The sequence below is a fragment of the Mustela lutreola genome, chromosome 2 (genome assembly GCF_030435805.1).
Source record: "Mustela lutreola isolate mMusLut2 chromosome 2, mMusLut2.pri, whole genome shotgun sequence".
Classification (NCBI taxonomy): Eukaryota; Metazoa; Chordata; class Mammalia; order Carnivora; family Mustelidae; genus Mustela; species Mustela lutreola.
The window spans coordinates 99193992-99216397 of record NC_081291.1 but is presented as its reverse complement, the minus strand read 5'-3'; the positions used below and the strand labels follow the sequence as shown (position 1 = coordinate 99216397).

The 22406-nt window shown below is 45.6% G+C and overlaps 2 protein-coding genes across 6 annotated transcripts in view; one reads left to right on the top strand and one right to left on the bottom strand.

Moving 5' to 3' along the window:
* The window catches only part of MRAS (muscle RAS oncogene homolog), a 60721-nt gene extending 57619 nt beyond the window's left edge, over positions 1 to 3102 (bottom strand). Inside the window, exon 1 of one of the 3 annotated variants that reach the window (XM_059162731.1) lies at positions 2940 to 3102. The gene's annotated coding sequence lies outside the window, so the exon portion shown is untranslated. Of the gene's footprint in view, positions 1 to 2499; positions 2675 to 2939 lie in introns of those variants that run through there. The other 2 variants (XM_059162732.1, XM_059162729.1) reach the window with 2 other exon arrangements.
* A 16696-nt stretch (positions 3103 to 19798) lies between these two features.
* NME9 (NME/NM23 family member 9) overlaps positions 19799 to 22406 on the top strand; it is a 44699-nt gene continuing 42091 nt past the window's right edge. For all 3 annotated transcript variants that reach the window (XM_059162727.1, XM_059162726.1, XM_059162728.1), the window contains exons 1-2: positions 19799 to 19924; positions 20155 to 20308. In XM_059162727.1, the coding sequence (XP_059018710.1) occupies positions 20276 to 20308 (33 nt within the window). In that variant the 5' untranslated portion in view covers positions 19799 to 19924; positions 20155 to 20275. The remainder of the gene's footprint in view (positions 19925 to 20154; positions 20309 to 22406) is intronic.

Genomic DNA, 22406 nt, shown 5'->3' with positions numbered 1-22406 from the left:
AGGTGTGAGATATAAAGTGGGGTCCATGTTTCCCTGAGAAGTCACTTGATCCAGCCCACTGGTCACCATGCAAATCTGACTTGATGGGAGGACCAGTTGCCCCGGGACCTAGCTTGTTTCATCTGAGTTTGGTAGTCCTCCCTGACTCCAGGTCATCACTCAAACTCAGGAGTCAACCCCAGAGATCTATGACTTTATGAGCAGCTCAGATCAACTCACTGTGTGAAATACATATGGTTAGAGCTAATAATAAAATAAAAGTTACACCTGCCACCAAAACGCCTTCTGTAGGTGAAAGTTGAGTAGTGGAAAGTGCAAACTGCCTTTTGCAAGAGCAAAGCGGGCAAATCTTGGAAGATTGTCTCTTGCTCACTGGGGTTCTGCAGGGGGCTCTGACCCTCTTCTTCATAAAGAAATGTTGAGGGGCGTCTGGGTGGCTCAGTCCATTGAGCATCTGCCTTTGGCTCAGGTCATGATCCCAGGGTCGTGGAATGGAGCCCCACCTCAGGCTTCCAACTCAGTGGGGAGTCTGCTTCTCCCTCTCCTGCTCCCCCTGCTTGTGTGCTCTCCCTTTCTCTCTGTCAAATAAATAATAATCTTAAATTAAAAAAAAAAAAAAAGATGTTGAGGCCAGGGGCTGGGGTGGGGGCAGTTTCTGCTAAAGCACCCCACTTCCTCAACACCACCCACCTCCAAAAGAGGCTGGTGGACCCTGCAGCCATGAAAACCCCAGAGCATTGAAGCCCAACACCTCCTGACCTGGCAGAGAAAGTACAGACTACACCATAAACTGCAGATAGAGAAACTCACTGGCTGCCGCAAGTGAGAGCAGACCCAAGGTTGAAAATCACAGCCCGAAATATTTTCAGCCCCTGTCAGTAGGGACTTGCAATTTACCAGAAATTAGTAGATTTATAAAATGTTAGCCAGCTCAAGTTTCTTCTCTGGGAAGACAAGCAGAGAATCTCTAAGAACTGTCTCCGGGAAATGCTTTGTTCACTGCAAAGCCCCTGACACATGTCAGTTATTAATCCCAAGAGCTCACCACCCACACTTCAACCAACCTGGGCCTGTCAACAGAGCAAAAGGTTACCACAGGCTGCACCTGGAGCCCTCAAGCCAGGGAGAGCTCCGCCCTCAGAAGAGGGGCCTGAACAGCCACAAGGTCTCGAGATAGGATCCTGGGCAAGTTACTGATACCCACAGCAACCCAAATGGATGTGGGTGCCTGGGTCGTTCAGTCTATTAAGCGTCTCCCTTGGGCTCAGGTCATGATGTCAGGGTCCTAAGATCGAGCCCCTCATCCCCTGGCTCTCTGTGCGGTGGGGAGCCTGCTTCCACCACTCTCTCTGCTTGCCTCTCTGCCTACTTGTGATCTCTTTCTGTCAAATGAATAAATAAAATTTTAAAACAACAACAATAAACCTCTGGGAGAGTCTTGTCAAATGATGAGCAAGCACACTCTGGTCCAGTGCCTGGTCTGTGGGAGCTCTGCTGACTGCTGCTATTACAGGGGGGCTTTGGGTTTTTAAGTCAGATCTCCCTTAATACTCTTTTCAGGCTAGAATTCTGAGCCTTGTCAGTCATTCTCTACCATCGGGTCCAGGACAGACTGTGTGTCTTGGAGATGCAAGAACCATTTAGCTCAAGGAGGTTCGGTACCAGCAGGGGCCCGTGAGGGAGGAGGTGGGGGAATCCCAGAGCTCTGAGATCAGGGCCCCATGAGGTAGCCCTTGTCCATCTCTTCAGACTTGGCCTTCTCGAAGGCGAGCACAGACCTCAATTCCAGCCACAGAGTGTAACTGGGTGTTCAGTGCCCACGCTCCTGCCAGGCATCACCTCCTCTAGGAGGCCTCCCCTGACCTTTCACACTGTCTGTCCCACAACCCCTGATCTTCCCTGACTTCGTCACGGACCACAATGCGCTGTCGCTCATTTTTTGTCCTTACCTTCCCCGCAAAGCAAGAACGGGCACCATGACCCACTCAATGGGCGCCCCAGCCAAGTCCGGTCAATGAATGAGCCGGGCCCCAGTGGTGAGCAGAGCCCCAAGCCCCGGGTGCCGTGAAGGGCCGTTTGTGCGGCAGGCTGCCTTTTATTTTTGAGATAAATTTGACAACACCCGCGGCGGATCCCTGCCCACGTTAACGCCATTTTAAAAGGGGAGAAAGGGTCCCCCCACCTCCCCCGCCGCTCCCCGCCGCCCACCACCCCGCTGGTCCCCGCCGAGGCGGACAAGAAACCGAAGGGCGGTTCCATGAAAGAGGATCTCTGGGCGGTGGACAGGCCCTCCCCGCCGCGGTCTCTATTGTGGCGGATCTCTTGATCGCACGACGTTACGCCGGAGCCCGCGGTGGGGGCAAAAGGCCACTCCCCGCCAGTCCCCGGGCGCGCTCCGCGCGAGGTGAGTGCGGCAGGGCCCGGGGGCGGCCACACCTCCCGCCCCGAACAAAGCGCCCGGCCGGGCCCCCTGCCCTCCCCGGCGGCTGCACCACTCACCGCGCGCTCCAGCCCCGGCTCGGCTCCGGTCCTCAGGCCGCCTCCTCCATGCCCGCGCGGCGGAGGAGGCAGCGCCGCGCCCGGCCGGCCCCACTGCAGCGGGACTGGCGGCTCCCGGCCAGCCGGCCCTCTGGCCGCTCCGGCCCGTCTCCGCCCCGGCGCCTCCTTAAAGCGACCGCACAGCCCGCGCGCGCCCGGAGCGCCCGGCGCGCCGCGCATTCCTTATATTGCAACAGCGCCTGCTAAAAATAGAGCTCCGCAGCAAGCGCCGGCGCTGGGGGCGGGGGGGGGGGGGTGCGCCGCGACCCCGCCGCCCCCGCGAGCACCCGGGCTCCCCGGACGCGCGGCCCGCTCAGTCCCTGCCACACGGGCAGACTGCCCCCGGGCGGGCTCCGAGCGGGGTCCGCGCCTCCGCCTTCCCCGCGACCCCGCGCATTTACCCGGTCAGACCCCGGCTCCGCCGCGCTGGCTTTTAAAGTGGACGCGGCATGGGAAATCGCTCGGGCCTGTTTAAGAGCCTCTGGCCCCAATCTTGAAGTCTCCGCTCCGGCCCGGCCAACTTCTGAGACTACCGACGCCTCCCCAGTCCTTAGCCATTGCCACCTCAACGGAGTTCGCTTCGAATCCCGGGAGGGGTTTCTTCCCAGATCCCGAAGCAGCCTCCCTTCCCGATAGGCCTTCTCGGTGCACCATTTCTGGGCCCTCAGTTCGTTCCGATGGATGCGACGGGCACAGGAGACACTCGTGCTCCATTTCATTGTTTCAGTTCTGCTAACTCCTCTCCATCGATGAAATTTTTTCGTTTAAAAAAAATGGAAATATAATTCAGATACCATAAAACAAGACTTTGGGAGTGTACAGTTACGTGGTTTTTAGCCTATCAGCAAAGTTGCTGGACCATCACGGTAATTTCAGAACATTTTCATAGCCCCCCCCCCCACCAAAATGCCTTACCCATTTGCAGTCACTCCCCATTCCCCACCCCCCAGTCGCTGGAAACCACTCCTGTCCTTTCTGTCTCTATGGACTTGCCTATTCAGGACATTTCATATAAATGGAATGCTACCACATGCGGTGTTTTGTGAGCAGCTTCTTTCACTTCGAATTATGCATGCATTCAATGTTGCAGCATGAAACAGCGCTTGTTCCTTTTTATGACCAAATAATATTCCAATGTATGTATACACTACATTTTGTTTCTCCATTTCAGATGATGTTTGTTAGGCTCTTTGTATTTTTGGCCGTTAAGAATACAGCTCCTGTGAGCATTCCTGTACAACCCCTTGTATGAACGCATGTTTTAACTTCTCTCGGTGATATACCTATGAGTAGACCGCAGTAGAAGCAGAATTGTGGGTCACGTGCTTAGCTATGTTTAACATTTTTTAAAAAAATTTTATTTATTTATTTGACAGAGATCACAAGTAGGCAGAGAGGCAGGCAGAGAGAAGGGGGGGGAAATAGGCTCCCTGCTGAGCAGAGAGCCTGATAAGGGGCTCAATCCCAGGACCCTGAGATCATGACCTGAGCAGAAGGCAGAGGATTAACCCACTGAGCCACCCAGGCGCCCCAACTATGTTTAACATTTTGAGGACCCCTCCTCCAACTGTTTTTCAGAGCAGCTGCACCGCATTCCCACCAACCATGTCTGAGAGCACCAATGGCTCCACGTCCTCACTAACACTGTCTTTTTGATTACAGCCACTCTAGTGAGAGTGAAGTGATAGCTTATTATAATTTTGGCAATTGGTGTTATTTTTGAGGACTTTCTTGTGGGTGGACCTTGATGATAACTTGGAACCATTTTACACGTCCAGGTTACTCAACCCCTTGTCATTTTTTTAAAAGATTTTATTTATTTATTTGAGAGAGAGCGAGCTTGCGCATGAGCTGAGTAAGTGTAGAAAGAAGCAGACTCTCTGCTGAGCAGGGAGCCCTGTTGGGGCTCCATCCCAGGACTCTGAGATCATGACCTGAGCTGAAGGAGACCCTCAACTGACTGGGCCATCCAGGCGCCCCTCACCCCCTTGTCATTTTGAGAGCTTCACCTCTACCCCACCCACCCCCACTGCCACCCCAAGCCTAGGGGGAGCTTACTATTGAGTCCTTCCTGTCGTACTGGGGCTTCCAATCCGATTTTTGGTTTTGTTTGGCCTCCCAGGTACCCATGCAGCCATTTGGTGAGAGTTGTGTCCCCCCACTTCCATTTGCTGCTCTGAAGTCTCTGGGACCCCAAGAATCCCCATGGCGGGGGGAGGGCATTAGGTGCTATCAAGTATCTCACCTTGGTAGGGAGTCAAAGAGCTTGGCTGAGGAAGGGCTTGAGGGAGAAATGCTTATTGTGACCAGCTGGGTCTTGCCCTGAACCTGCTTCTTCCTCTTCCTCCCATTTACCACAGGCCTTAGGGGAGACTGGCAAAGTTCTGTGTGTCCTGGTTGTCTGTCAGCACCTCCTGGGTTCCCTCTGTCAAGAAACATCCTCTCCTGGGCCCTGACTTGCTCAGGGCTCTGGAAGTGTTGCCCTCAGCTGGAGCTGAGACAGCATCTGCATGAGAGCAAAGATTTGTCTTTATACACAAATCTTTAAAAATCTGTCTCCTCAAGAAATGGAACTGAAACAGCTAGTAATCACATACAGCTACCTGGGATTCTCTAATGTACATTGTGGCTGAGGGCTTACAACAGGGCCCTTGTCCCATCTGGACTGCCTCCTCTGCTCTTTGAACCCTGAAATAAAGTGTGGCTCAGTGGCTGGCAGACAGGGGCACTGGGCAGGAAAGGGAGGCCCGAGTTTGACAGTTTGTTCATTCAGTAAACACTGCCAGAGCACCCACTGTGTGCCAGGTGCTGTGGTAGAGACCTCCCTCCAAGCCAACTCAGAGTGCCAGCCGAGGGTAAGTGGTGGGAAAGAGAGCAGTCCCCGGGCCTGTGGGGCCCAGAGGAAGGGCATCTAACCCTGAGTGGGGAGGGTGTGGGTGCCCAGCGCAGGCTTTCTGCGAGAAGTGATGGCTGAGCCAGGGCTTGAGGGACAAATAACACTCAGCTAGAATGAGAAAGGAGAGACAAACCCTTCCATGCTGAGGTATGAGTGAGATGAAGTCTTCGCCAAAACTCCCACAGATCCATGTGTCTGACCAGGTGTGTTAGCAGCATGGTAGAAGGCCGGACTCCAGGCCCAAATGCCTCCTGGCCAAAAACCCAGACTGGGCTCAGGCCCAAGTTTCAGAGCATAAGTCCAAGTCCAGCCACAGGGCCAGGAGCCAGCTCTTGCCATAGGGCAGAGACGAGAGTTGCTGGGCTGACCCAGAGTAGAACTTTCCTGCTCAGAGACACAAGCAAGTGTACCATGTCCCCTGCAGTGTCCTGCACTGGCCTCTCTGCCCCAAGGCTTGCTGAGTGCTGTGCCTCAGAGCAGACCCAAACTGGTGCCTGGGGGTTCAGTGTGCAAGCCTAGGGGGCCTGGGGACTTCAAGGGCCAGGAGCCATCCCGTGGGACAATGTTCCTCCAGAACTCTCTGCTACGCTGTGGTCCCTGGGGGCAAAAGCTGCTCTGAACGCCTGAGCACTCACGGGTGCTGGACATGGGCCTAATGTGAGTCTTCACATGTCCCAATGACCTATGCAGGTCTTACCTGCCCTGATTTAGACACAAGGAGACACAAGCCCAATCCCAACCAGCCAGTAGACTCAGAATCAGGGTCTTCTGACCACAGAGCCCAGACTCTTTCCCGTATGTCTGGTGGCCTCGACGGGCAGGTCAACTGTGTGTTTGGTGTTGGGAAAGCAGGGAGAAGGTGAAGAGGATACTAGTCTCCTAGACCTAGCTAGACTTAGACCTTTTGCTGACCCTGAAGCATCAACCATATGTTAACAGAAGAGCCTCACCCCAGCCCCATGCCTATTCATCCTCTCCGCTGACCTTTCTTTTGGGCCAAGTACATGCTGCTGTTCGCCGGCCTGCCCGTGATACAGCCCCAAGAATGACACAGTCTTCTCTTAGGGTTCTCACGGCTCATCCTGATCTAAATTCAGTTATCTCTCATCTTCAGCTCTCCCTGCTACCCCTCTGTACATCCCCAGCTGCCTCAGCCCCACGAGGAGCTAGCCCTCACAGGATTTTCTTCTCTGATGCTTCTTGTTCTGATGCTCATGGTTTATCCCACACACAGACTCTTGCTCGCTGGGGCCAGAAGAGCAGCTTTCAGTCAATCCATTTCCCAGTCATGGCCAAACTTCTCCATAAAGTTGCCCATACTCAGTTAATATGTTTGTTTCTTATCACTTGTTTTTCTCTCCTTAGCTCTTTCTCTGTTTAAAGTCCAGTGGCTTTTAAACATTTTTGGCTGCAACCCATAGAAACAAATAGGTTTTACATTGAAAACCAAACACATAACCCACACAAGTGAAATAAAAATTTAACTAAATGATACTTACCTTTACTATATGTGATGCACTCTAATCTATTCTATTCTGTTTCATTTAAAAATTCTTTCAAGACCTATTAAAATGATTTCATGCCCCATTAATGGGTTGTGACTTACAATTTGAAGAACATTGAACTCAGATATTTTGACATTCAGAACCTCAAAGTAGGGACATTACAACAGAAATTTGTCAGGAAAGAAAAGTCAACTTGAAGATTTTGAAATACATGTTACAGACAGAAGTTTGAAAAGAAAAGAGTTTTGAATCTCAAAAGCCTAGATTTCTGGGGCACCTGATTGGCTCAGTCAGTTAAGCATCTGTCTTAGGGTGGTGATCCCAGGGTCCTGGGTTCAAGTCTGGCATAGGGCTTCCTGCTCAGCGGGGAGTCTCCTTCTCCCCCCCCCACACACACCTGCTCATGCTCTCTCTATCTCTCTCTCAAATAATTATATATTTTTTAAAGCCTAGATTTCCTCTCCTAGATGGGATGTAGTAGGTCGTTGTAGGCCAATGGTCCCACAAGGTCCTACGATGAGATGAGTCTCTCCAGCTGTCCCCTCACTCATCTCCCTGGACATTTGTCAGTTTGGGGCACTGCTTAACAATTAAGTATTGCCCAAAAGAAAGATCTCTAATGGAGGAAAGAGAAACCAGTAAAGCTATTAGTGGCTACATGGTACTAGAATGAAAAATGGGAACATGGAGTCTTTAAAAACACAACCATTTTCTCCACGGGATGTTTGCTCAGTTCTGGGTCTGGCTGCATCTAAAAAGGAGAGTGTAATCTTCCACAATATTACAGCACTTGGAAAACAAAGAAAGTCTCTCCAAGAAGAAAAGGCCTGACTCAAACACATGGCCATTCTTCATGACTTTTCCCAGATTTTGAATCTGCAAGGGGACAGAATCTAGACAGTTCGATTATGAACCTGTGAAGGGCAGAACTGAATCTCTACAGTCCTTCATGGCTGAGGGTACAGAGACTTGCAAAGCTCTCAGTATAAATCCGCATGTAAGGAATAAGAATAAACAGAGATAGATTGTTTTGTAAACACTGAAATCCAGCCTCAGTTCAGCTTAATCCTTCACCAGACTGAGGCAATCATCCCTCATGGCTATCTGCTTAACAGAAGAAAGAAAGAACATTCTGTGTAGCAAAATATATCATCTGGAGTCTCTATGCCTCTTACATACAATGTCTGCATATAGTGAAAAATAATCAGGTGAAGAGGCAGGAAATGATAACTGATAAGCAAGAGGAAAAAACAGACAATAGAAGCAGACACAGATCTTTCAGATGTAGCAGTTAGTAGATAGGACTCTAAAATAACTGATTATAGAAGCACTGGAACTCTCATACATTGCTGGTGGTGATGTAAAATGGTATATCCATGCATCAGCCAGAGTTAACTCAGGATACAGAAACCACAAAGTAATTTGGACAAGAAAATTTTAAGGTAAAGAATTATTAAGTATAAAAGGGGACTATGTGCTAAGAAGGAAGAATTCCAAGGAATATTGTTATAGCAGGTACAGAGAGTAGCCTCTGAGACTGCAACAGACCACCCTAGGAAGGAACAAACCTGTATGAGGTCCTTCCTCACCCTCTCCCCAGGCTGAGGTACCTTCCTTGTTGAAGACAGTGTAGTCATGACTCACGGATGATGAAGAAGTTTGCTGAAGTTCCGTGCACATGGAACACACTGGAAAAGCATTCCTCTTGGGTACTGAGAGAAACCATCCAGGAGAAGGTGCTACACTGTGGAATTTGCTGGAAAGCTTTCCACAGGAATGATGCATTCAAAATCTGCCCTCTGTGGTGTCAGAGGAAGCTGTCAGTAGAGACATGCTGTGCGTTTCTGGCTGCCCCGTGTGCAGGAAACATGTGCACCAGGAACCTGCCAAATGAGCCCATCAGAGCCAGGAAGAGAAGCCACTTTCTCTAGCGGTGGCTGCTAGCACTGTCTCCTGGCAAAGCTTAGCAATGTGCCAAAGGGCGGAAGAGAAATGTTTAAGGGTCCAGCTTCATTATCACAGAGCAGGTAATAAGGATGGGTTTGGATCTGAACGTCAATAAATTGACAATGAGCACAATCAGCTTTGAAAAGATGTTTAGTAGAACCTACTAAAGCTAAACATACATCTACCTTCTGAGTCAACATTTCTACTTCTAGGTACATACTTAAGAGAAATGAGCAACTATGTTCACCAAAAAACATATATAAGAATATTCATAGCAGCTGTAGTCATAATGGCCTAAACATGGTGACAACCCAAATGTTTATTAACTGGAGGATGAATACAGAAATTATGGTCTACTCATACAATGGAGTACTATACTGCAATAAATGAGAATGATGTACAGAGACATAAGCAACATGAATGAATCTCACAGACATTATATTAAATGAAAGGAGCCAGAAGGAAAAGACAACATATATGAAGTCCAGTAAATAGTAAAATCAGTTGATAGTGACAGAAGTCAGAATCGGGTTATCTCCAGAGAGGAAGACAGACCATAAAAGATTATTAATCTCGGAAAACAAACTGAGGGTTGCCAAAGGTGAGGGGGGTGGGAGGGAGAGGGTGGCCGTGTGATGGACACGAGGGAGGTATGTGCTATGGTGAGTGCTGTGAATTGTGGAAGACTGATGAATCACAGACCAGTACCCCTGAAACAAATAATACATTATATGTTAATTTTTAAAAAAGTATTGGTTATCTCTTGGCAGAGGGGAATGATGCCTGAGAGGGAAAGAAGTTCCAGAAATATGATGTATCTTGATGTGGATGATGGTTACATGGATATAGACAAATGAGAAAATTCATCAAACTGTGTATTCATGATTAGCACCCTTTTGCATCATTGCGTGTGTGTTATACTTCAAAAATTCAAAATAGCCTCACTTAGATTAATATGTTGCATAAAATAGAAGAAGAGGTAGATAAAATAGATAAATAAATAGAAGAAGAGGTAGGTAAAATAGATAAAAGGAAAGGAAATGTCATCAGGTAAGTGGAATCTACAAAAAATAAAAATAGAAAGAAAATGCACACTCTAGAACTTAAAGAGTCTATTAACAGAGGTCAAGGACACATTGGATGAATTTAATAGCAGATTGAATACAGATGGGAACAGGATTACTGAACTTGAAGACAAATTAAAAAATACATTGAAATGAAAACACAGGAAAAAAGACTGAGAGAAAAAGAGATAATAGCATAAAAGATAATCAAGCTGTTTGCAATTGTCTAACATTCATATCACTGGAGTCCCAGAAAGAGACGAGAGAGAGAATGGGACAGAAGCAATAGTCAGAGAGGTAAGAGCATAACATTTTCCAGCTGGTGAAAGACATAAAATTCATAGATTCAAGGAGCTTGGTAAATCCCAAAGAGGGTAAGCACAGAGAAAACTGAATGCAGGCACATCATAGTTAACTGCTGAAAACCAAGCAAGCATAATTTTTACAAAGATTATTTATTTTATTTTATTTTATTTTATTTTTTTTAAGATTTTATTTATTTATTTGTGAGAGAGAGAGTGAGAGCGAGCACAGGCAGACAGAGTGGAAGGCAGAGTCAGAGGGAGAAGCAGGCTCCCTGCGGAGCAAGGAGCCCGATATGGGACTCGATCCCAGGATGCTGGGATCATGACCTGAGCCGAAGGCAGCTGCTTAACCAACTGAGCCACCCAGGCGTCCCTATTTTATTTTTTTTAAAAGATTTTATTTATTTGTCAGAGAGAGAGCGAGCGAGAGCGAGCACAGGCAGACAAAGTGGAAGGCAGAGTCAGAGGGAGAAGCAGTCTCCCTGCGGAGCAAGGAGCCCGATGTGGGACTCGATCCCAGGACGCTGGGATCATGACCTGAGCCGAAGGCAGCTGCTTAACCAACTGAGCCACCCAGGCGTCCCAAGATTACTTATTTTAGAGAAAGAGAGGGAGACAGGGACTTAGAGCACACACAGGGAGGGGCAGAGGGAGAGAAAGAGAGGGAATCTAAAGCCGACTCCTCACTGAGTGGGGAGCCTGGCACGGGGCTTGATCTCACGACCCTGAGATTATGACCTGAACTGAAACCAAGAGTAGGAGGCTCAGCCAACTGAGCCAAACAGGCACCCCTCAAACATAATTTTTAAAGCATCAGATATCTTCCTTCATTGATAAAATCCTTTGATGAACATTTCCTGGAGCTCAGAAAAAGTGGAACTGGGGTGAGAGCCATTATTTCCCACCGCAGGAACGGTGTGGCGAGGCCTGGCCTCACAACAGGAGACAACATTCTGCAACTAGGAGCCTGAGCCCAGCATCCGGAGCATCTCTCCTCGCTAATTACCCAACCTCAACTGGCCCAACAATGGAGAAATGATCATCCTTTGTAGCCACAAGTGTTTGGGAGTCGTCGTATTTGAAATATTGTAACACCAAATTAGAAAAGCAAAAACTGCCCAGATTTTGAACCTGCAATGCAGGATTTGCTCATTTCCATTTAGCCCCGTTCTTTTAAATCCAATTTACATTACCCCTGCTAACAAACAAGACAGAAAAAAAAAATTAAATCTTTGATGGTTAGAATTTTAAAACATTTTCACACTAAGACAAATACGGATTTGTATGTAGTATTTCAGAATATGCATACATCTTAACAAAGTTTAGAGAACCCAGAAGGCCAGTGAGCATGAGGCCCTCTGATGCCTGGGGCAGTCATTCAGGAAGCCTTGGGGGACACCTAGGGGAGCAGAGTCTTTAGTAATGAGATCTGTGTGGCTGACTGAGATCCAGATCTGCCTCAAAAGCTTCTTTTGTCTGCCCAAAAAGATGGGCAAGGAGTTCTATTCTAATGAGAAATTAGATGGGAAAGAAGTCCTGCTCTTTTTTTTTTTTTAAAGATTTTATTTATTTATTTGACACAGAGAGAGGAATCACAGTAGGCAGAGACAGAGTAGAAGCAGGCTCCCCGCTGAGCAGAGAGCCCGATTGGGGGCTCGATCCCAGGACCCTGAGATCATGACCTGAACCGAAGGCAGAGGCTTTAACCCACTGAGCCACCCAGGTGCCCCTAGAAGTCCTGCTCTTTAATCTCCCAGGAGAGCCTAAACAATCAAGGGGCAAAGTTCATTACCTCTTGGGTGATATCAGGAACTATGAAGGTCTGAGATTTTATCCTACTTGCAAGCTAACAAGTGGTGTTTCCACAGTTTTATGGACACTGGCAGAAAACATGAAACTCCTGGGTTAGTGGTAAAGGATAGGTTATTTTGCAGAGCAATAGTAGTCATCAGGGTATTCGCATTTTTGAACAGGATTCCTTGGCCTGGATTTCCAGAGGACAACACGAAGAAGGCCAACTACACCTGCATGTGCAGTGGGCTGTGTTATGGAAGAACAGCTCTGAGCTTTGGAAAGCCAAGCTTTCACACTGGAGAGTGGCTATGCTTGCTGTAGAGGGAGACACGACCTCCATCTTCCAAGGCTGTAATGAAACCTGCCCTTCGTTTTATTTTTATTTATTTATATTTAAAGATTTTATTTATTTGAGAGAGAGAGAGAGACAATGAGCACAGGGAGAGGCAGAGGGGGAGCAAGATGCAGACTCCCACTGAGCAGGGAGCCTGACATGAGACTTGATTCCAGGACCCTGGGATCATGACCTGATGAAGGCAGCCACTTAACTGACTGAGCCACCCAGCAGCCCCTGCCCTTGGTTTTAGAAGGAAATGCTATCTCTATCTGTCAAGGCCTGTCCACTGTATAAACGTTCCTCTGCTTGTGAAATGTGCAGAAACGTGAGACAGCCTCGAGGAATGCTGCTGATAGGAACCTGAGATCAGACTACTGTGCGAGGTGCAGATGTCTCTTGCTATCTCCTTTAACCTCTGGATATGCCTGAGTGGTGAGCAGCACAGAGCTCACCATTCCTGCGTGTGAGGGGTGCCTGAGGGTTTGTGGTAAGAGTCACTAGGAAGGAGCTGAAATCCTGATCAGCAGTTTGATGAGACCTCCAGTGACTGCTACAATGTCAAAAGAAATGCTAGACTCTGACGCAGGTTGGTGGACTCAGAGACAGGTTGCTTTCATTTTGTGGCTCACGAGCCTTTTCAGTCAGCCTCATGATCAACAAAAAACTACTAGAATTTATAGGTAAAGTTGCAAGAATACAAAGTCAATGTACAAAACCCAGTCTATATCTTTGTAGGTTTTTTTTTTTAAAGATTTTATTTTTAAGTAATCTCTACATCTAACACGGGGCTGGAACTCTCAACCCCGAGATCATGAGTGTCGGGCTCTGCCAGCAAAGCCAGCCAGGCATCCCATAGAATCCAATGTATTTCTACGAATGGGCAGCACATAACTAGAAATGAGGTAAAAACATAAGAGCAATTTCATTGGTAATAGCATTAATAAACACAAAATACAAATGACTTCCAGCAAGTATAAACACTGATGACATGAAAGAGTAAACAAATAGGGGGATGCCTGGCTGGGTCAGTCAGTTGAGCCTCTGACCCTTGGTTTTCGCTCAGGTCATGATCTCAGGGTCCTGAGGTGGAACCCTGCATGGCCTCTCGGTGCAGAGTCTGGTTGGGGTTCTTTCCTTCTAGCTCTCCTTCCTCCTCTACTCCTCACCGAGCTTGTGCAGGCATGCTGTCTCTTAAAGAAAGAAAGAAAGAAAGAAAGAAAGAAAGAAAGAAAGAAAGAAAGAAAGAAAATCTATTTTTTAAAAAAGAATAAGTAAGTGGAAAGATGCCATATACATGACTGGAAGACTCAATATTATCAAGAAGTCTATTCTCCTCAAGTTAATCTTTAGATTTAACGCAAGCTCCATCAAATTTCCAACAGAATTGTTTAAAAGATACTAACAGACATTCTAAGACTTGTATGAAAATAGCCAAAGTAATTTTCAAACAGAAAAACAGTTAGAAGGAGGACTCAGATGACTTGATTTTAAGACTTACTATGTCTTAGCTCAGGCTGCTATAACAACATACTATAAAGCTCACAGTTCTGGAGGCTGGAAGTCAGAGATCATGAGGGCAGAACGGACAGGTAAAGGCAAAGGTGCTCTTCCTGGTTGCAGACTGCTGACTTTTCCTTGTGTCCCTGCAGGGCAGAAAGAGAGCTAGCTAGCTCTCTGGCTTATTCTTAAAAGGGTACTAATTCCATTCGCAAGGGGTTTTCTCTCATGATATAATTACCTCCCAAAGGCCTTACCTCCCAATACCATTTCATTAGGAGGATTAGGGTTACAATATATGCATTTTGAGGGGACACAAACATTCAGTCCATAACACTGCACAACTGTAGTCAAGTTAGTGAAGTACCAGCATAAGGATAAATAAATCAGTGGGATAGACTAGGGCGTCCAGAAAGAAACTCACACGTATAACCAGCTGGTATTTGACAAACATCCCAAAGCAACACAATGGAGTAGAGCCAAGTCTTTTGAACAAATGGTATTTGTGTAAGCAGAAATCCATATGGGGGGAAATAAAAGGAAATCTGACCCCTACCTCACATCTCATACAAAAGGTGATTAGAAGCAAACTGTGGTATACCCATTCATGAAACATGCAGCAGTAACAAGGAACCAAATATTGATACATGCAACAACTTACATGATTCTCCAGGGAATTCTGCTGAGTGAAGAAAAGCCAATCCCAAAAGGTTACATGCTAGATGATATGATCTATATATCATTTTTTTTAAGTGACAACATTTTAGAAACGGAGGACAGAATAGAGATGTCGGAAGTTAGGGGGAGAGATATAGGAGAGAGGTGGGTGTGGCTGAAGGGCAACACAAAGGGTCTCTGTGTTCAGGACCCTAACTATGGTGGTGGATACGTGAACCTACACAGGTGATAAAATTATACACACACACACACACACACACACACAGAGGAGTACAACTAAAACTCAGGAAATCCGACTAAGACAGGTGGCTTGTACCAATGTCAATATCCAGATTGTGATATTAGACTCTGGTTTTGCAAAATATTACCATTGGGGAGACTGGTCAAAATGTACAAAGGACTCCATGTTATTCTTACAACTACATGGACCTACAGTGATCTCAATAAAAATTTCAATTAAAAAATGAATTTGAGATGGATCACAGGCCTACATGTAAATTTTTAATAAGTCTTATCATTATAACTTTTTTGTAATTCCTAGGAGAAAATAAAGGGACTATCTTCATGATCTGGCAGTAGGAAATCCTTAGTAACAGATTTCTTAAACAGGGGGGAAACGCCCAATACACATAGAATAAAAACTGGCAAATTGAATTTCATCAAATTAAAAACATGTCTGGTCATTAAAGCCATCCTGGTCACAGGAAGCTTGCAGACGGGGGGGGGGGCAGAGTGTGGGGGTTCAGAAGTAGCATTCATCCCCGCCACCCTGATGGAGGAAAACTAATCAAATGGCTCCATCTGGCTGCCAGGGCTGGGGGTAGCCACTGTGAACCTTGCTGGGGAAGCTGCCTCCCAGCGGTGGTCCTATGCTGTGAAGAGGGGATGACACCACAAGCAATAATAATGGCTTGACTACCAAGAAAATTTAGAAGATGTTATCTCTCTCCACAACATTTCCAAAATGTAGGTATTATATTCCCCATTTTAAAGACTAGGAAACTGAGGGTGCCTGGGTGGCTCAGTAGGTTAAAGCCTCTGCCTTTGGCTCAGGTCAATCCTGGGGTCCTAGGATCAAGCCCCGCATCGGGCTCTCTGCTTGGCAAGGAGCCTGCTTTCTCCTCTCTGTCTCTGCCTGCCCCTCTGCCTACCTGTGATCTCTGTCTGTCAAATAAATAAATAAAATCTTAAAAAAAAAAAAAAAAGACTAGGAAACTGAGTCTGAGGAAGTTGAAGTAAGGTCCCCAGGCTCACACAGCTGTTGGGTGGTGGGTCCAAGGACCCAGGCAACGGCTGTGAGATTCAGTTACTCCAGCACCATGTCTGTGAGATGCTCCCCATTCTGCTACTCCTAGCTGCCTTCCTCAGAGTCAGCCATAGTAGGGACATGCTGGTATTTATGGAAAAAAGAAACCATAATATCTGGAAGCAGAGAGGTGTCAGTATATATACATTCTTATCAGCTAACACAAAAAACTGGAAACTATTTGGTTTTGTGATTTGCTCTCAAAGTGAGTAAGTTCATTGTTGTTTCACACAGCCACGACACAATTCTCAGTGTTTAAATAAAGAAAATGCTCTTGGCATCCAATTTGGATCACAGAAAGGTCTTGTGGCAATAAACATAACTTGGCAGAAGAAAGAATGATTTTAGTTTGTTTTTTCAGTCTTTCAGATACCAAAACACAGCAGTAACCTCTGAAGTTAGAAGTCTTTGCATGAAACAAAAGCAAAACAAACAAACAAAGCGCCTTCCTTTGGCCAGGACTTTGAGGCAACACAATCTAATCACTGATGGAAACCATCAAATATGTAGAATATTGAACTTTCATTAAATCAAGATGCAAAAAGCGGGGTGATCCACTTGGGAAAAATTGAGGAGGCTCTATATTGTCCAAACTGTACGCTTTTGAAAGTAAAAAGAGTTGTTATTAATAATTGCACAGGACAACAGTTACGAAGTCAGGATATAAAGACATGTAGTTGCCCTAAATTTGTTCTGTGGTTTAATTTGGCAAATATGTGTCTACATTTTATGGTGGAGACCTACCAATGGTGAGAAACTGAACCCTTTCAAAAAGAGCAAAAAGTATCTCTCAGTGTCCTAGCATTATTTTTCAGTGTCCTGATTTGAATTTTATTTTGGAAATAAAGTTCTAAGGGAGATTTCAAGCCATTCAAGAGCATGAGTAACCCCCACTCAGGGGCTACAAACATCACTTGCATTTAGTAGACCCAATCTGCAATTCTGTGTTTTACAGACACCCCTGTGTTGATGTGCTTCAGTTTCCTTATTCATTCACCTATTTAGGACATCTTGATTATTTCCAGTTTGGGGTGATTGTGAATAAACTTGCTATAAATATTACATGCAGGTTTTTCAGTACACCTGAGTTTTCCGAACAACTGGATAAACATGTAGGAGTGTCATTGCTGGGTCATATATAAGATTACATTTAGCTTTGTAATAAAAAAAGGGGGGGCGCTTGAGTGGCTCAGTGGGTAAAGCCTCTGCCTTCTGCTCAGGTCATGATCTCAGAGTCCTGAGATAGGGCCCCACATCGGGCTTTCTGCTCAGAAGGGAACCTGCTTCCTCCTCTCTCTCTGCCTGCCTCTCTGCCTACTTGTGATCTTTGCCTGTCAAATTTAAAACATAAATAAATAAAGACAACAGTTAGCTTTGTAAAAAACTGCCAAACTGTCTTCCAAAGTGGCTGTATACCATTTTGCATTCCCACCAGCAATAAATGAAGGTGTCTACTACTCTGGTGTTCTTCACCAACTTTTGTGAGCCAATATTATCAATTGTGGGGGGTTTTAGCCATTCTAATAGGTTGTGTAGAAGTATGTCCTTATTGCTTTAACTTGTAATCCCTAATGAGAAATGAAATTCATGTTTTTTTTTTCATTTGTTTACTTTTCATCTGTATATCTTCTTTGGTGAGGCATCTATTCAGATCTTTTGCCCATTTTTTAATTGGGTTGTTTGTTTTCTTTTTGTAGAGTTTTGTGTGTTTTGGATAACAGTCCTTTATCAGATATGTTTTGCAAATATCTTCTTCCAGTTTATAGCATTTCTATTTAATTCTCTTAACAGTCGTTCACAGAGCACATGTTTAAAATTTTATTTATTTAAAAATTTTAAATTTGCGTATAGTTCATGAAAAGTTAATTTTAATGAACTCCAAGTTATAATTTTTTCTTCCATAGATCATGCTTTTGGGGTCAAAATACAAGATCATCTAGCTTTTTTCCTGTTTTCTTCTAGCAGTTTTATAGTTTTACATTTGTATCTATGATCCATTTGAGTTAATTTTTATAAAGGCGTAAGGTGTGTTCAGATCCAGTTACTCCAGCACCATTTTTTGAAAAAAAACTATCCTTTTTCCATTGACTTTCCTTTGTCCCTTTGTCAAAGAACAGTTGACCACATGTGTATGGGTCTGTTTCTGGTCTCTGTTCTGCTTCATTGGTCTATGCATCTATTCTTTCACTAATATGCTGTGTTGCTAAGTCTTGAAGTTTAGTAGTGTCAGTTCTCCAACTTCGTTATTCTTCTTCTTCAGTATTGTGTTGGCTAGTCTGGTTCTCTTTACCTTTTTATATATATTCTAGAATAAATTTGTGGGTATCCACAAAATAGCTAACTAGAGATATGACTGAATTTGTGCTTAATCTATACATCACATTGGGAAGGACTGACATCTTTGGAAGATTCATTTTTCCTACTCTTAAACCTGGAATAGCTCTCCACTTCTTTAAAACCTTTTGATTTCTTTCATCAGCTGGCACTGATTTCTAGTTTAATCCCCCTGTGGTCTAGAACAGACTCTGTATAATTTCTGTTCTCTTAAATTTGTTAAGGTAGGTTGTATGACCTGGAATGTGGTCTGTCGTGCTGAATATTCTATGTGCATTTGAGAAGAATTAAAAAAAAAATGGGGGTTCATCTATTTCTTTCTCACACTTCTATACATTTTTGTCACATGTATTTTGATGATCTCTTGTTAGGTGCATACACATTAAGTATTGTTATGTCTTCCTGGGGAACTGTTCCCTCTTAACATTATGTATTACTCTCTCTTTATTCCTGATAAATTTCCTTGCTCTGATGTCTGCTTTGCTTGAAGTTAATATAACTATTCCAGCTTTCTTAAAAAAAAAAAAAAGATTTTATTTATTTATTTGACAGACAGAGATCACAAGCAGACAGAGAGGCAGGCAGAGAGAGAGGGGAGGAAGCAGGCTCCCCGCTGAGCAGAGAGCCCGACGTGGGGCTCAATCGATCCCAGGACTCTGGGATCATGACCTGAGCCGAAGGCAGCGGCTTAACCCACTGAGCCACCCAGGCACCCCATATTCCAGCTTTCTCCACCCCCTTTTAAAAAAGACTTTTAAAAAGATTTTATTTATTTATTTATTTATTTGACAGAGAGTGAGAGAGTACAAGCAAGGGGAGCAGCAGAGGGAGAATGAAGCAGGCTCCTGACTGAGCAGAAAGTCCATGCAGGTTCAATCCCAGAATCCTGGGATCAGGACCTGAGCCAAAGGCGGAGGCTTAACCACTGAGCCACCCAGACGCCCCAACCCTGTTTTATTTTTACTTTATCTGTGTCTTTATATTTAAAGTTAATTTCTTGGGGCACCTGGCTGGCTCAGTCTGAAGAGCACGTGATTCTTAATCTTGGGGTCATGAATTTGAGCTCCACGTTGGGGGTACTTACATAAATAAAACTTTTAAAAATTAAATAAAGTGAATTTCTTACAGACACACAGTTGGGCCTTTTTTTTTTTTTTAATCCATTGACACTCTTTTAATTGCTATAAACTGTTCACGCGATGTGTACTGTTTTCTATTTGCTCCACTTAACTTCCATACATAATTTTGAATTGATAATTGTGTATTCTTTCTTAAAGGGAATCCCTTCAGATCCCTCAAAACCTGGAGCCTCCCCTGCCTGGCATGCATTAAGTAACAACAGAAAAGCTGCACACCAGGCTCTGGTTGGGCTGGAGGTATGCAGGGCTTCGGGGACGCGACTGTACAGTACCTGAGCTCACTGGGTCTCTGCTTCTTAAGTCTAAATGCCTCGGACACTAACAAACACATCAGCCAACCCGAGCGCCCCTACAGCACACTTCAGTTTGCAAGGGGGCGGGGCTTGCGGGGGCGTGGATTACGGGTCAGCAAGTTTGTTACCTGGACGACAAACAACCCCCCCCCCAACCCCGCCCGGCGCTGTGTTGCCCTGACGACCGTGGGTCGCTGCAGAATAGACTGGAAACTCGCTGCACTTTGAGGACCGTGGATCTGTCGAGGGATCGAACGCGGTGGCTCAGTTTCCTAGGAATATATTGCAACAGTAGGGATAACAGAGTTTTAAGCCTTTTCCTGCCCGAATTCCTCGGCAGGCGCTCCGAAGCGTTATGGGCTGCGTAGCCGGGCTCCCCAACTCCATGCTGGGAAGGAACTTTGCGGAAAACCGCCTGGCAAGCCACGACCCTGCGGGCGGCAGGCTCCGCTTCCCCGGTGGGGTGTTCCTTTTGCATCGGGGCATTCATTTATTTGCTGCTACGTATATTTACTTTACAGGGACGGGGGCTTTGTCTGAAGGAGGCTCTGGATTTGCTGGTCTTTGCAGCGGTTTGTCTCCACGCTGCTGTTGGGAACAGCCCCAGTCAGAAGTTAACAGGGCTTCTGTCTTTGCAGAGCCATGGGCAGCAAGAAGAAGGAAATTGCCCTGCAGGTAAGCCTCAAGTGTCGCTTGCTTCTAGCGCTTGGCTGGGGGTAGGGGTTGAGGAGGAGTGAAAAGAAATGTAAAAAAGTGTTACTATTTGCCAGCAGTACCTGACGGACGGTGTTCTCAAACTTGAATATTGTACCCTTCCATCTTAAAGGGGGAAAAAAAGAAACCAATCTTATCTCGACCCTCCAGTGACCATTTTTTGTGCCCTTAAATATAAGCAAACATAAGATGGGGTATAAGCTCTTTATGTTTATAGTACTTATGCAAACATAACCCAAACATGAATTAAAATAAAACTAAAAACTCAAGAAAATAGGAACGAATACAATTTGATACTGAATTATCTTTTGTTGAAATATAAATACAGCTTGCTTCGAGAATATGTAAGGTTTTTTAAATCTGGGCATGCGTCTGTAACTATGTGCTCTCTAGAGACCCAGTTCTCCCACCACTGCCCTTTGCAATCATTTGCTTATTCAACAAATATGTGTTGATATTTTATGTGCTACACATTTGTTGTATAGAGGGCTTTACTTTATTTGCACCTGGAACAAACAGTTCTGTAAGCCAGCATCTGCTTTTGTTCCTGGTTCCAGACAAGAAGGAGTGCTTTGCCATAAGCAGATCGCCTGGATGGCCCATAATACATGCACGTTTGGAAGCAAATTTTTTTCAGGGTCTCCTGGTCAGTTTGGCTCATCTGGACACGCATTCAGGTGCCCGCTGTGGAGCAGAATGACAGTGGTCTTGAGACACCTGATTTCTCTTTAATTGTCCTTTGTGGCATGGGCACTCTACATGTGAGTTTCCAAAGCCTAATAACTTAAAAAGGGAGAAAGCAATGTCATTGTAAGGACAGTATGTACTAGGAGAGGGTGGAAAGCACTTTGGACTGAATATCCAAAGACCTGATACAGTTCTCGACTCTTTTCTTAGTCACCTCTGAGACTTGAGATCAATCACATAACGTCTCTTGCTACAGCTTGCCCATCAATAGAATGAGTGAACCATCCCTTAAGGGCTTTCCAGCATTGGTACTCTAGTACTCTGGAGTTATGAAACTTTTTGTATGTCTACATTCTGTTTGTAAATAAATTCTAAGCACCTGGACCTATCATTTACTGTTTTGTGAATGACTTCCTCAACCTCTCTGAGACTCCAGATCCTTTATGCAAACAGGAAGGATAATACAGAGCCTGCAGAATCGTTGTGACGAGATTCCTTTAGGTATTTCAAGGCTGGACTGATTGCTGTCTGTAGTGGCTCTAAGATTTTTGCCCCATATGATTTTTCATCTGTCTATGCCCTGTGTCCCCTTTGGGAATACTTTTTGGTGATTTCACAAAAATGTTGTTCCCCAGGGCTCTGAATTCAATGTGGTACTTGAAGTAAGTACTCCGCTTACTGAGGGATGTTGCCACTCTACCAGATCAGCTCCTTTTTTTTTTTTTTTTTTTAAGATTTTATTTATTTATTTGACAGAGAGAGAGAGAGCAGGGGGAGGAGCAGAGGGAGAGGGAGAAGCAGTCTCCCCAGTGAGCAGGGAGCCCGATGTGGGGCTTGAACCCAGGACCCTGGGACCACAGCCCAAGCCGAAGGCAGACGTTTAACAACTGAGCCCCCTCCCAGGTGCCCCCCAGATCAGCTCCTTGAAATCAGTGCTCTAGGGTTTGCCAGTCCAGGAAGCCTGTCCTCTTTTTTTTTTTTTTTTTTTTTAAAGATTTATTTATTTATTTGACAGAGAGAGAGAGAGATATCACAAGTAGGCAGAGAGGCAGGCAGAGAGAGAGTGGGGAAAGCAGGCTCCCTTCTGAGCAGAGAGCCCGATGTGGAGCTTGATCCCAGGACCCAGAGATCATGACCTGAGCCAAAGGCAGAGGCTTAACTCACTGAGCCACCCAGGTGCCCCCCCTGTCCTCTTTTTGAGTAAGACTATCTGGGGCTCCTTCTGTGACTGAAACAGAAATTACAGGACATCAAGAGATGGTCTGGGTAGATAGAATGTGCCACACATTCCTCCTTCATTCCCGACCAAATGTAGGGCTTAGTGAAGTCAGACATTTTCCATACTCTCCTGCTCCTGGCCTGTTCCTAAGAG